This window comes from Vespa velutina, chromosome 22, assembly GCF_912470025.1.
Source record: "Vespa velutina chromosome 22, iVesVel2.1, whole genome shotgun sequence".
Lineage (NCBI taxonomy): Eukaryota > Metazoa > Arthropoda > Insecta > Hymenoptera > Vespidae > Vespa > Vespa velutina.
In genome coordinates, this window is record NC_062209.1 from 435,001 (window position 1) to 447,500 (window position 12,500).

A 12,500-nucleotide genomic window follows, 5' to 3' on the forward strand; every position below is an offset into this window, starting at 1 on the left:
TTGCACAGTTGCGCTTGATAAATCCTTAGCATTGAACTTGCTTATGAAAAAAACAAGACGTCTTTTCGAGGAAACAATTGTCCTAGGTCAGCGACAGCGTGCCTACTGAATGACGAATGTTTGCTCAGGTGAGTTCCAAATTTATGAGTGCCGTTTTTATTCCACTAAATCTTCCTCTTTCTCCCTCCTCTCTCTCTCGCTCTCTCTCGCTCTTTCTCTATCTATCTATCTATCTTTCTATCTATCTATCTTTCCACAACTTTTAATTTGTGTAACGAGATCATGAAATATGAGACACTGTGCTCTTCGTATAATTGTCATCCGTAGACTTTAAAAATCGGAATAGTATATCCCATCGATGCTTCCCATTAACAGAAAGCAAATTAGCTAAAGTTAATTTAGCATACGCCAAATTAATATTAGAAACATTTTCGATGAAAATATGAATAAATATCTTAACAGATGAACTGCGAATCGGATCAGTAGTATCTATTTATTTACTTACTCGTTATATGTATGATTACTTTGAAACCAACGAAATTGTACAAAATGTAAGGACGATTCGAGGACAACGATTATCACGAATGAGTCAAAGCTTCGATGTAGTAACCGTTTAATGAAGAAAAAAAAAAAAAAGGAAAGAAAGAAAGAGGGAAACAGAAAAAGGAAAGATGAAAAAAAATAAAGAAGCATAATTGATACGTACGAGAGTTTTCTTATTTGATTAATTCGCAGACCATCTGCTCTTCGTTCTTCTTTTATTAAAAACATAGGTATTATATTAATGAAATTTCTCCATTTTTTTTTCTTTTCTGTTTTGTTTTTTCTTTCGTAAAGACAGAGAGAAAGAGAGAGAGAGAGAGAGAGAGAGAGAGAGAGAGAGAAATTCCTCGTTATAAAGGACAACGCGAAAATATTTTAATATCATAACAAGACGGAATATATATCATTTTACCCGACTTTTTTTTCACGACGATAATTTAGATCCCATCTTCAGTTCCAATCTTTGGCGAGTTCCTCCGTCATTGGTATCCATTCTTGCTTGACATAAACCAGACCGGGATCATACTCGTTCTGGTGCTCTTCAAGGCCTCGCTGATGGGGCCTTGAATTTCGGTATTCTCAGTATTTCTGCAGCGTTATCGGCAAATTCCCACTGCTATTAACGGCGTTGCAGTCTTGATAATATCTATGATAAAGCGGTGGAGATGGTGCTGCACCCGTCGAAAGAGGAGTCGATGGGCTAGATCTGAAAATTGCAAGAGATTGAACGTTTTTAAATTAAATTGGTATATGGATAAAAATAAATAATGTAGTTTCTTTTAAAATTTTTAAAAACACGTTAATAGTAAGAATTTTTATGAACATAATACTCCTTTGAATAATTCATCGCAAGTTGATAAAGGGAAAATTTCATGAACAAATTTTATTGCTTTACAAATAACCTTTGACATTTTAACTTTCTAAAATATGTCATACTCTCTTTCATAGAGAAACGTAGGTAGATATATTATAACATTATTTATGCAATGCTTGAAAGTGCACTGTAATAACAGCATATACCTAGGTAACTACTCGATATTTAAAACATTCATCTATCGTATCATAATATTACAAAATTATGCGCACTGTATAGGTTCTAAAATCATCGATTATTTATCAATGATTGACATTAATTATTTAAAATCTTCGAAATTTTGTTAACAGCAGGTACCAATATACGATAATTTTATATATATATTAGATATTAGAAGAGTCAACGATCGTCGTTACATAGAAGAAAGTATGGTACGTTCGTCCGAGTAATCAGATAGAATTGAAATATACCTGTAAAGTTGACAGCTGGGCGACTGAGTGTCCTGATAAATGGGTGCAGCGTCTGGACTAGCAGCTTCTTGATACCACTGTGTATGTGCGGCTGCGGCCGCAGCAGCGGCTGCTGCAGCCGCGGCAGCAGCATTTCCATGATTCCTCGGATTGTAATCAGCATGATCCATGATGTAGCCAGGCGTAGGCGCGCAATAGGGCGCGTACATGCCGGTACCGGGTGGCGATGAGTTTCCTCTCGCTACGGCGCTACCGTGAGGGGCGTATCCGGTGGATGCCATCATGGCGGCAACCGCAGCGGTCGTGCTGGTCGTCGTTGTGCACGCCGATGAGTGGGCGTGCGAGTGCGAATGCGAGTGCGGGTGAGAGTGCGAGTGGGCACCGTGAGGATGTTGAAGGGCGTGAGCGTGAGCATGCGGATGTTGTTGACTGGTGCTTTGATCGGCCCGATTATTCATTAGAGCATTTTCCCGGGTCGTCATGAGAGCGTCGACGCTAAATGCACCAGGATCGAGGCCCACCATTGAGACATCCTGAATCGTAGACTCCTGATGGACCTGATGATGACCCTGATGTACTTGATTTCCAAGAGCCGTCTGAATGACGCTCTGACCTCCGCTAACTGCCGTGTGCGATGGTACGCTTGCCACTACGACGCCTGTTACCGTTGTCTTCGTCTCTTGTTGAATCGGGCTATGTAACAGACCATACTTGCTCTGCACGGCGGCCATGCAGTGATCGTTCACCGGTTCTCTCTTTGGTTTGCACAGCCCAGTCGTAGTCGTACTCGCCGTTGTCGTCACAGTTCCACCCTCCATGACACCCGCAACACCACCGATAACACTACCAACACCACCGGCACTAGCACCACCACCACCACCACCACCTCCACTACCGCCGTTACCACCGCCGCCGACCTTTTTTACCGTCGTCGTTTCTATCGACGGCGCAAGGTTTACAATAGCACCGTTGTTTGACTTTACGTCCTCCTGCTGTTGCTGTTGCTGCTGTCCTCGTTTCTCCGTCAATAGACCCTGCCTTTTTAACGCCTCCTCTTTCTCTTTCAAAGCGTCCTTCTTCTTGAATCTCCTACGACGTCTCAAGTAGGAACCATTGTCGAACATATTGTAACTATCCGGATCGAGGGACCAGTAACTACCCTTACCCGGTTTTTTATCGTCTCGTGGCACCTTAACGAAACACTCGTTCAAACTAAGATTATGCCTAATAGAATTTTGCCAACCTTGTTTATTCTCGCGGTAATAAGGGAAACGTTCCATTATAAACTGATAGATACCGTTTAGAGTGATCTTCTTGTCCGGTGCATTTTGAATAGCCATGGCAATTAAAGCTATATAAGAGTAGGGTGGTTTCACCATGTCCTTACCAGGATGGTGTATGTGTTGCTGCGTTATCCCGGAGACAGGATAACCAGCGGCCGTCGCATATCCACCGTAACGATATTGCTCGTAGTAGCCCGGGGCAGCGCCCACACCCACGCCCACGCCTGGATAGGATGCCGTGCCCATACCCACAGGTACGGCGCTCGCATGACGATAATAAGCATTTTGTTCTCCGAACAACGTGTGCATTCTGATTAACTGATCTTTGATTCTCTCTCTCTCTCTCTCTTTCTCTCTCTCTTTCTCTCTTGACCTTCAACACCTTTTCTTTTACGGACACTCACGCACACATATACACCGTTCTTATTTCCGTTTCTTCGATCAAAGAGACGCTTTTCTTATTAAAATGTCGCTACGATCATTCCTCCCAGTATAGACATATCCCGTTCGTTTTCACCTATTCGACAAACTTATTCGAAGGAAATATTTCCTTGTCAATGGAAATATTTAATGCTCTTTCTCTCAACCCAGGTTCTCTCTCTCTCCAAAGATTTAAGACTCTTTTCCTCAAAAATCTTTAAATCCTAAGATTTACAAAGTAAAATCTTTGTGACGTACGATGACATAGATTTCCTGTCCTGTGCCTTTCTTTGAACAAGTCATGAGAGAGAGAGAGAGAGAGAGAGAGAGAGGGAGAGAGAGAGAGAGAAAGAGAGAGAGAGAGGAAGAGAGAAAGAGAGGAAGAGAGAGAGAGAGAGAAATAAAAAGAGAGAGAAGAAGAGAGAGAGAGAGAGAGAGAGAAAGGGAGAGAGATATATAGCGGAAGGTAACAGTAAAGGCACGCGCGGAAAGTTGCGTGGACGACGTGAGAAAGCCGGTGTAGTGGTCGATGTCGTCCGTAAAGCCGCGCGCGTTGCACCCGCACCGATCGTATTATGATACACAACAGGCCGGAGTTTACCCAACCCCGAGTAAAAACACACTGGGGCCTCGCGAGCGAACCGAGCAGACCGAGAGCGTTCTACGATGAACGCAAGGACGTATGCGCGCGGGCAGCGCGATGCGGACCCCTCTCTGTCACGTAGAAAAATCGTTCTTGGAGCGCGGCCGCGTTAAAGAGCTCCGGTAATGCTTCGAGTCGACTAATGGTGGGGTGCGACGTATTCTGATTGGCTGTAGTTGTACAAGGCAGGACCATACTCGAGCGTTTCTGCCAATCACGTACTGTCTTCTCTCGTGCGCCCTGCCACTACGCCGATGACTTAGAAGAGTTCTCTCTTACTTACCTTGGCCATGCCCATTTCGTCGCACGCACTCACGGTTATTCTATATACATATCTCTCGCAGCGAAGTGAAAAGAACCGTAGAGAGAGTGAGAGTGAGAGAGAGAGAGAGAGAGAGAGAGAGAGAGAGAATAATGTGTACCAGCCGATAGAATGCCATATCGTACCTCGTGTGCTACCGTACCTTTTTGGAACAATAAGATAGAAAGAAAGAGGGGAGAGAATAAAAGAAAGAGAGAGATAGAGAGGGTGAGGAAGAGTGAGAAAAGGAGAAAGAGGGAAAAAGAGAGAAAGAGAGAGAGAGAGAGAGAGAGAAAAAGAGAGAAAGAGAGTGAGAGAGAAAGAGAGAGTAAGGGAATCTGACGGCACTCATAGGACGCGAATTTTTACGATGGGTCGCTATCCATAGGCCCCTCACGGCTGTCCGATACTTTTTGAGTCTTGTGAAGAATCTACGAGCGACGGATTACATACGCGTGTATACTTACCTATCTACCTAATAATACGAGCTTTCATTCGTTCTTTTCCTTTCCTCTTATTTCTTTATTTCTTTAACATTTTTTATTTTACTAACCTACTGTATCTACTTTTCCTTTTTCATTTTTCTCCTTTCCTTCTTCCTCGTCTTCTTTTAATTCTTCTGATCATTAACTCGCATAAATCTTTACCTCTTGTAAACGCCCTCGTAATATTTCATATCGGAGTGTCCTGTGTGCAACAATCTATCCTATAGAAGAACAAATAACCAAGTCGTAAATCTTTTTCGTTTATTCTTACACAGTTCGTATTGTCTACAAAGTGTCCGTACATCGAAATCGATCGTGTCCAGTGGTTCATTAAATCTGAGGACGAATGGTTTACGATTAGATTGACGTACTTATTTACCTAAGTACTTACTTATTTATTTACTTACTTACTTACTTACTTACTCACTTACTTTATTTAAGTTGTTATAATGTTCGTAGTCGTGTGTTCTCGCGTGCAAATTTATTTGTGAATCGACATACCTATAAAGGTATACGGAAAAAGAATCGTGAACGAGTTCAACTGTGCCGTCTACGATATATCTTCCAAGTGGAAATAGGTAGTACCTATAATTTGTTTTTTTTTTTCCTTTTTCTTCTTCTTTCTCTTTTTCTTCATCTTCTTCTTTTTCTTCTTCTGACAATTACCTAAGACGCTTAAATAATCTTTCTCTTTTTGCTCTTATTCAACATAATTATCCTTCAAGATATCCTTGCGTATTGATCATTCATTTCTCCCTATACCTACCTACCTATCTACTTACTTTCAAGTATTTTATGTCTTTATGTACCTGGACCATTTTTACCTTGGTTTTCAATAAATATCTTCAAAAGCAGTAAACTGACTTTTGTTTGGCAAACCGTTTCGGAAACGCATTAAATCGGTTGATTTATATGACAGCTCGGAGCTAATGCTCAGCTGGCGTTATCGTTCCTTATCGTTGAACTACGGCTCATCGACGTTTAGAAATGAATGACTTATATTTAGTAACATTTAATGAGTACCGTAAAATATAAACGAGCAATGAAGTAATTGGTGTTGAAATAAAAGAGAAGAAAAGAAATTGTCACATTTAGATAAACGGAGTTTCAATATCTAGTAAGAATAAAGAGTTAACAGTGATTCTTAAGTACAATAATTAAAATGAAATAATCAAACATAAGAATACGTAGGATACAATAGATCCTATAGGTATGTAACGTGTAAGTACTTAGATACCAGTTTATATATTATTTAACATCAAATAGCTAAATATAAAGATATATATATAAGATTTGATCTAGCACAACTATATTCAACTTTTTTATTTCTCAGACCACATATTTACATATATTTGCAACATAGTACATTATATCATCATAATATATGTAATAATGTAAAAGACAATACTCAAAAGCTAAATGTAGCCAAACATTTCACTCAAAAATTAATGTGACTTTTCGCGTTGAGACGAACTATTGACTATTTTAGACAAATCAGGTTTATAATTGCAACATGCTATTCTTAATATATCATCAAGATAAGCCGATTTTTTATATACCTATTTATGTTCTTCACATATTTCATTTTAAAAAAGAATTATTCAGAAAGATACGAACAATGTGAACACCAGGTGGGCACATTTTTTTACGGTCTTCTATTTTTCAAGCACTAATTTCCAAAAAATATGAATATTTTAGGCCGTGTATTGAGTGTAATCGTTCTGACATATCAATCGTATCGCTATAAATAAAATTATTTATCGATAGGTATCGATAGTTAGGATGTTATTTTAGAAATAAAATATCGTAATGTTCTTTCTCGAACATATTAGTTATTAGGAATTTCAATTTTTATAACAGAATCGGAAAAAATTGAAGGAGATGATAAAAGGTGAACCGGAAGAGAACCGTTTTCTCGCCGCGAGTAGTATAGATAGGTAGGTAATCCGTAGACGAAGGAACTCGAGAAAGCTCCCTCGGGAAAGCAGAGTAGGAGAGTAGCGGAGTTATTGGAAGAAGAGGGACCGAACGAGACGAGAGATTCAATTTGGCGTCTGTTTTTCTAAGGGTTCGACTCCTGCCTTGCGAAAACACTCGATGGGACACCTCGTCTCCGTCTTGAAGAGTCTCCTGCTCCTTCGCGAATCCTACGAAGCACTATCCGGGTTCCCGGAACGAGTTCGATCGTCCCTTCGTTCCACTTTTCCATTTCTACCCTCTCTAAAATGGTAGAGATAGCTACGTATATATGATGTACGTATGTGTGTGTACGTTACTATAGTATTTCGCAAACTATCGATTCTCTTAAACAAAGGAACATTAAAGTATGACATTATTATTGAGATAAAGAAAATGGGATGTATAGAATGAGAAGATAAACATGTTTACTAGATACTACGTGCTGAATGAGTGTATACGCGAAGAAGAAAAATTTCATTTAAGATTTAAAGGACGTAGGATATATACAAAGGTTACTTATATTATTTACACTATACCAAACTGTATAATATAACTGTAAACTTTGCCTCTTATATCATTAATAATATAAATACAAGCAAACGGTTGATGAGACATTAAATGATAGAAATAAAAAGTAGAAAAAAAAAATGAAATTTATCAAACATCCAAAGAAAAAATGAATGAGGTCGTGATTAAAATAAAAAAATTAATGTCGTAGGATTAAGAAATGGTAGAGTGGAGTGAAAAAAAAATAATGAAAAGAACTTTTTATATCGAAATCATTGTTTGCTTCCCCAAGATACTTTGTGGCAAAGAAAGGATAATAGGTCTTCAAGATTCTGCCCTTTGAATCTTTCTTCTCCGTTTCTACCCTATTTCGTAGCCGCCGGCCAATAGAAGTTGCTTGCCTGCAAAATGCTTTCGAAGACGTTCCAATGAAACTTTAATTGTCTTTTGCTTGCATTCTATCCCAGATCGTTGTCTCCCCGAAGCCATCATTCGTAAGACAACGAAATATAATGCCTCTTACTTTCTTACGTACCTTTTGACTTTCTTCTTTCTTTTTCTTTTTCTTCTCTGTTCGAATGACTTCGTTAAGAAAGAAAAATAATAATTACAAACGTTAAGTAAAACGTGACATCAATAATCACTCGCGCGTAAATGAGTACATAGATAGATAGGTAAAAAAATATTGTAGATAATTAATCTATTTATACTGAAAAATTCATTCTCGACGCTCACAATAGCTATATCCAAGTATAGATCAGAGGGATTAAAAAAAAAAAAAAAAAAAAAACGAGAAGGGGACAAAATAAAGGAAATTTCTGAAAATCAACAGATCCCACGTTAAGGCTTAATCCCAAATAATTTCGATTAGGTTGGTACCTATGTACTCGGAGATAGAATTATCGAGAATCTTCCCCCATTGATCTTTTTCCTTAACTTCGGAATGTAACCGGATTTACTTAAGCGACGTTAAGTTTAATAAAGCTACGCCTTGACGGAGTAAGGTTCGCCCATAATCGGGATTAGCGTCGATTCGATGAGGGCGTACACAATGCGATTTGCATATTTTCTGTAGCCGCGAGCAACTATCCTGATTTAAAGTACCAACGGGATATATCGCATAATCGTGAAAATTTGACCGCTTTGATATCGTCGTTAGAGTTACGTTGTATACGCATTGTATACCTATCTCTCCTAAACCTTTCCCTCCCTTCCCCTGGAAAGGTTTTTCCCTCCGAGTGTTTACGGGATTTCGAAAGCAGGCAAAATAAACTTTTTCTCCTCCTTGACCTATCTTACGTAGCCATCTTATGTTAGCGATCGGAGTCATCTGCGGATACGAAGAAGACTCTTTTTTCGTCCAAAAACAATAAACCAGGCTGGTTTTCGATGAGACCGCTAACTCGCGGCCATCTCGTACCGATCTTCTTCTTCTTCCAAAGACATACCGCCGTTACGTCACACGATCTGTCGAGCAGTTAACCAAAGCAGAACCTCTGACGCAAATATCTCGCGAATAACTCACAGTAGATTATCTTAATTATAATTATTCGATTTAATTAATTGCCTTGTATTGGCAATATTTTTCCTAATAATTGACACGATTGACATGGAGAACTGAAATTAGGTATAGTTTATTACATAATAATCCAGTTAGGTGTATTCAATTTTTGATTCTTGAATAACCTACAATTTTTCTTGGCTGTCGATTAACAGTTAATAAGTTTTTCCAACGTCAAGTAAAGATACAATTGAATTAATTTCTTTAGTTCCATATGAATCGACTAAATATAAAATATATCTATGTGGTATCACCTTTAAGAAATGTTCAACAATGATCGTTCAATTACAAAAGTATTTCATTATGATCGTGAATATTTTGTCACGTAATTTCATTTAAATAACTATCAAAATATCTATATTTAAAAGGAAATAAAACTTGCGTCGCCATTCGAATATAAAAGGTGCAAGTTAGGGAGTTAAAACAATAAATATATTTTACCAGAGAAATCTAATTAGAGAAATAAGTGTACTACATAAAATTGACAGGCGAGGTAACAAAATCTGTGGTTAAATCCTTCAATCGGATTAACCGAAGTAGGAAGACTCGCGTCCGGCGGCTTCATCTCCGTATGTTTCTTGTCTAGTCCTCCTCACGAGTCCTAGAACGATGTTTACATAGCGATGAAATTTAATTCTTGAGACCTCCGAACTACTCGTGTAAACCAATACTCGAGGAGACATAGGGCATAGAACGCAAGCTTCGCCGGAATAATATTCACCGCAAAAAAAAAAGGTGTAACGTTTGGTGATGCCGCGTCAAGATGTCGTTTCCGTTGTATAAGTCAAGTAGAGAATCGAGCGACAAGCGTTTCTTATTCCAATGACATGCGGAACTGTATTATTTTCTCATTAGCAGCCAATTGAAAGTTGAAAAATTTTATATTAAGCAAATTTTAATAACAAATATCGATACTGTTAATTAATACGGATATCTAGTATTTCATGAGCCATATTCATCTATGAATAATATTGATATTTTTTGCAATAATTTAGCAAAAGATCAAGAAGCTTGATGATCATAAAATCCAATTCAATCCGAGACTTGTAGAAAAGTACGATTTATCTATTCGGATGAAATATTGATATTTTTCTATTTAAAAATTAAATTTATCTTGTGGACAGATAGATATCTGGAACGTAAATGTTCGTTCAAGGAAGAGTCATTGGAGATGAATGAAATCGAGTCTAAAAAAAATGTTCAAGTCAACTTCTTTGACAAAACGATGCTTCTTGACAACTACAAAAATCGCGAATAATCTCTTGCACGATTTGGGGCTTTCATAAAGCTTCTCTATGTTTACACGCATCTACGTATATACATATATCTACATATACCTACCTATCTACGTACGTACACACCAATTCTGGGTCGTATCTCTCTTGCAGTCATCCATCGGTTTACCCGACGCGGCTCCTTGCACGCGTTTACTTACAAGAATATGACCTGCACGCTGCGATACGATCGCGCATAAAGATAACAAACAGATCGATGCAGCGCCTGCTGTTTCTCACGTTCTCGCCGTCGGAGAAAAATAGGCATATAATCTGGTTAGCATTAGAGAGAGAGAGCTACTCCAACATTTTTCTTAGCTTTTCTTCGTTTCAACGATGTGGGATCGATATCGAATATCACGGTATAACCGTGGTCTACGATCCGACCAAAAATCGAACTCGTTATTTTCCCATATTTCCTTCTCTTTCACAAAACAGAAAGCGAGATAGAAAGGGAGTAAGAGAGAGAGAGAGAGAGAGAGAGAGAAATAGAGAGAGAAAAACTTTTCTCGTTCGAGGCTAAAACGAGAAACCTGCTCGTTGCCGATAGGATTGAGCCTGGCAAACGCGAAGCAAGGAGGGTTACGGGGGTGGCATCATTCCCTCTATCTCGTGCTTTTTCCCTCTCTCTCTCTCTCTCTCTCTCTCTCTCTCTCTCTCTGCCTCTCTCTCTCTCTCTCTCTCTCTCTCTCTGAAAAGGACCGAAGTGGAATTCAAGCGAACAATGCATACCCGTTGGCAATTTCACGCGACAAGTCTCACCATCAGCATATCAATGGGCCCGGAGGATTATCTGGATGTGCAGTGATATTCCGCGGTTGGCTTCGACAGATAGGGTTGCGTATTGCTAAACCCTCAACGGCCAAACGTGCATGACCCAGCCCGGAAATTCAAACTTACGCGGCTTTCTTTCCTCCCGTAAAATTTATTTTCTTTTATTATTCGACCATGATTCGGATAAGTAGCACGAAAAGTAGGTAGTCATAGTTGTATCGGTGTGTCAAAGTTGTAATACTATTCGGTGGATATAACTTAACTTTAAATTCAAAATACAATTTGCATGAGTAACTAATGTGCTTAAGAATTCAACTTCATTTTTAATGGGTCTTTAATTATTATACGTAGGTACAATAAATCGTAAAAATATTTGTTAACATTTTGAAAGTTAACCTTTTTTTTGGATCGAACAAAGAGAAAGTAAGATTTAGAATTTTATGTACCGTTTAAAGGATTTGAAAAATTTATGAAAGAAATAATAGTTTCTAACCACAATAGAAAATATGAAATAAGCTTTTTTCAAGGTTTTTCTCGTATATTATTATAGAAAAAAAAAAAAAAAATCGAATACCTGGATATATTCCTTTTATACTTCAGGTTTATGGAGCATTCTTTAAACATCTTAAAAATCAAAGAATTACATTTGTAACATAGATTTAAAAAATTTATTTTAAACTTTATTACTATATTACCATTATATCGTAAAACTTATCATTTTATTGAGATTAAAAGTACATATTAGAAACGTTTATACGTATTCGAAAAAGATAACAATCAATTGAGAAGATAATATCTCTCGAAACATTTGAAAGTAATGGCAACCAAACTATAATACTTCCAAGCCGAAGATAAATCAATGATTACAAAACATTGTTATCAATTCACACAGATATTGTTTCTTTAGTATAATACGTAATCGTTATTAAGATAACGAATTGATAAAGACTCTTTGACTTCATAAAGTTTTTTCATCGTGGTCTAGTGAAAATGTCGCGCACGTATAATTATACAAATCTTTAAGGCATAATTTTTCTCCATGGAAATGAGATAACAAAGTAAGAGATAATAGATAGAAAATGAATCTACTTCTTTCGTGAAATTGGTTGGAACGTTATTATCGATTGTTTTTACGTCGTTACTATGAACACTTGATAAAATCTGGAAAATTTGTAAGTGTTACGACATAATCGACTATCTTTTCCCTATCTACCTGTCGACTTTTAGACAAGCGAAAACAAAAGGATCTCTCGTGCGTATCGAGCACATGGAGAAATCATTATGCATACATACAATGCGAATTGTAGAATGGAGATTAAGTGGAGCATACAATAATGCAGCCTGACTCTCGTTGGTTTGCATGAAGAATAGACCATTGGCTTATATTCATTACTTTCGAAAAGCAAAAGACTGGATACGAATATTGTTCTACAAATGTGTTCTTTTTACACCACCTACAGTGGTGA

General features: G+C 38.0%; 1 protein-coding gene across 2 annotated transcripts in view; it reads right to left on the reverse strand.

Annotated features, from left to right (window-relative positions):
• Window positions 1-4,267, reverse strand: part of LOC124956559 (forkhead box protein biniou) — a 27,446-nt gene extending 23,179 nt beyond the window's left edge. Inside the window, exons 1-2 of one of the 2 annotated variants that reach the window (XR_007103293.1) lie at window positions 1,828-4,267; window positions 956-1,249 (exon numbers count right to left, since the gene is read on the reverse strand). Coding sequence is in view for 1 of the 2 variants with exons in the window: in XM_047512524.1 (XP_047368480.1) it covers window positions 1,123-1,249; window positions 1,828-3,419 (1,719 nt within the window). In the remaining variant the exon portion in view is untranslated. Of the gene's footprint in view, window positions 1,250-1,827 lie in introns of both variants that reach the window. The other variant, XM_047512524.1, reaches the window with a different exon arrangement.
• Window positions 4,268-12,500: the final 8,233 nt, after the last annotated feature.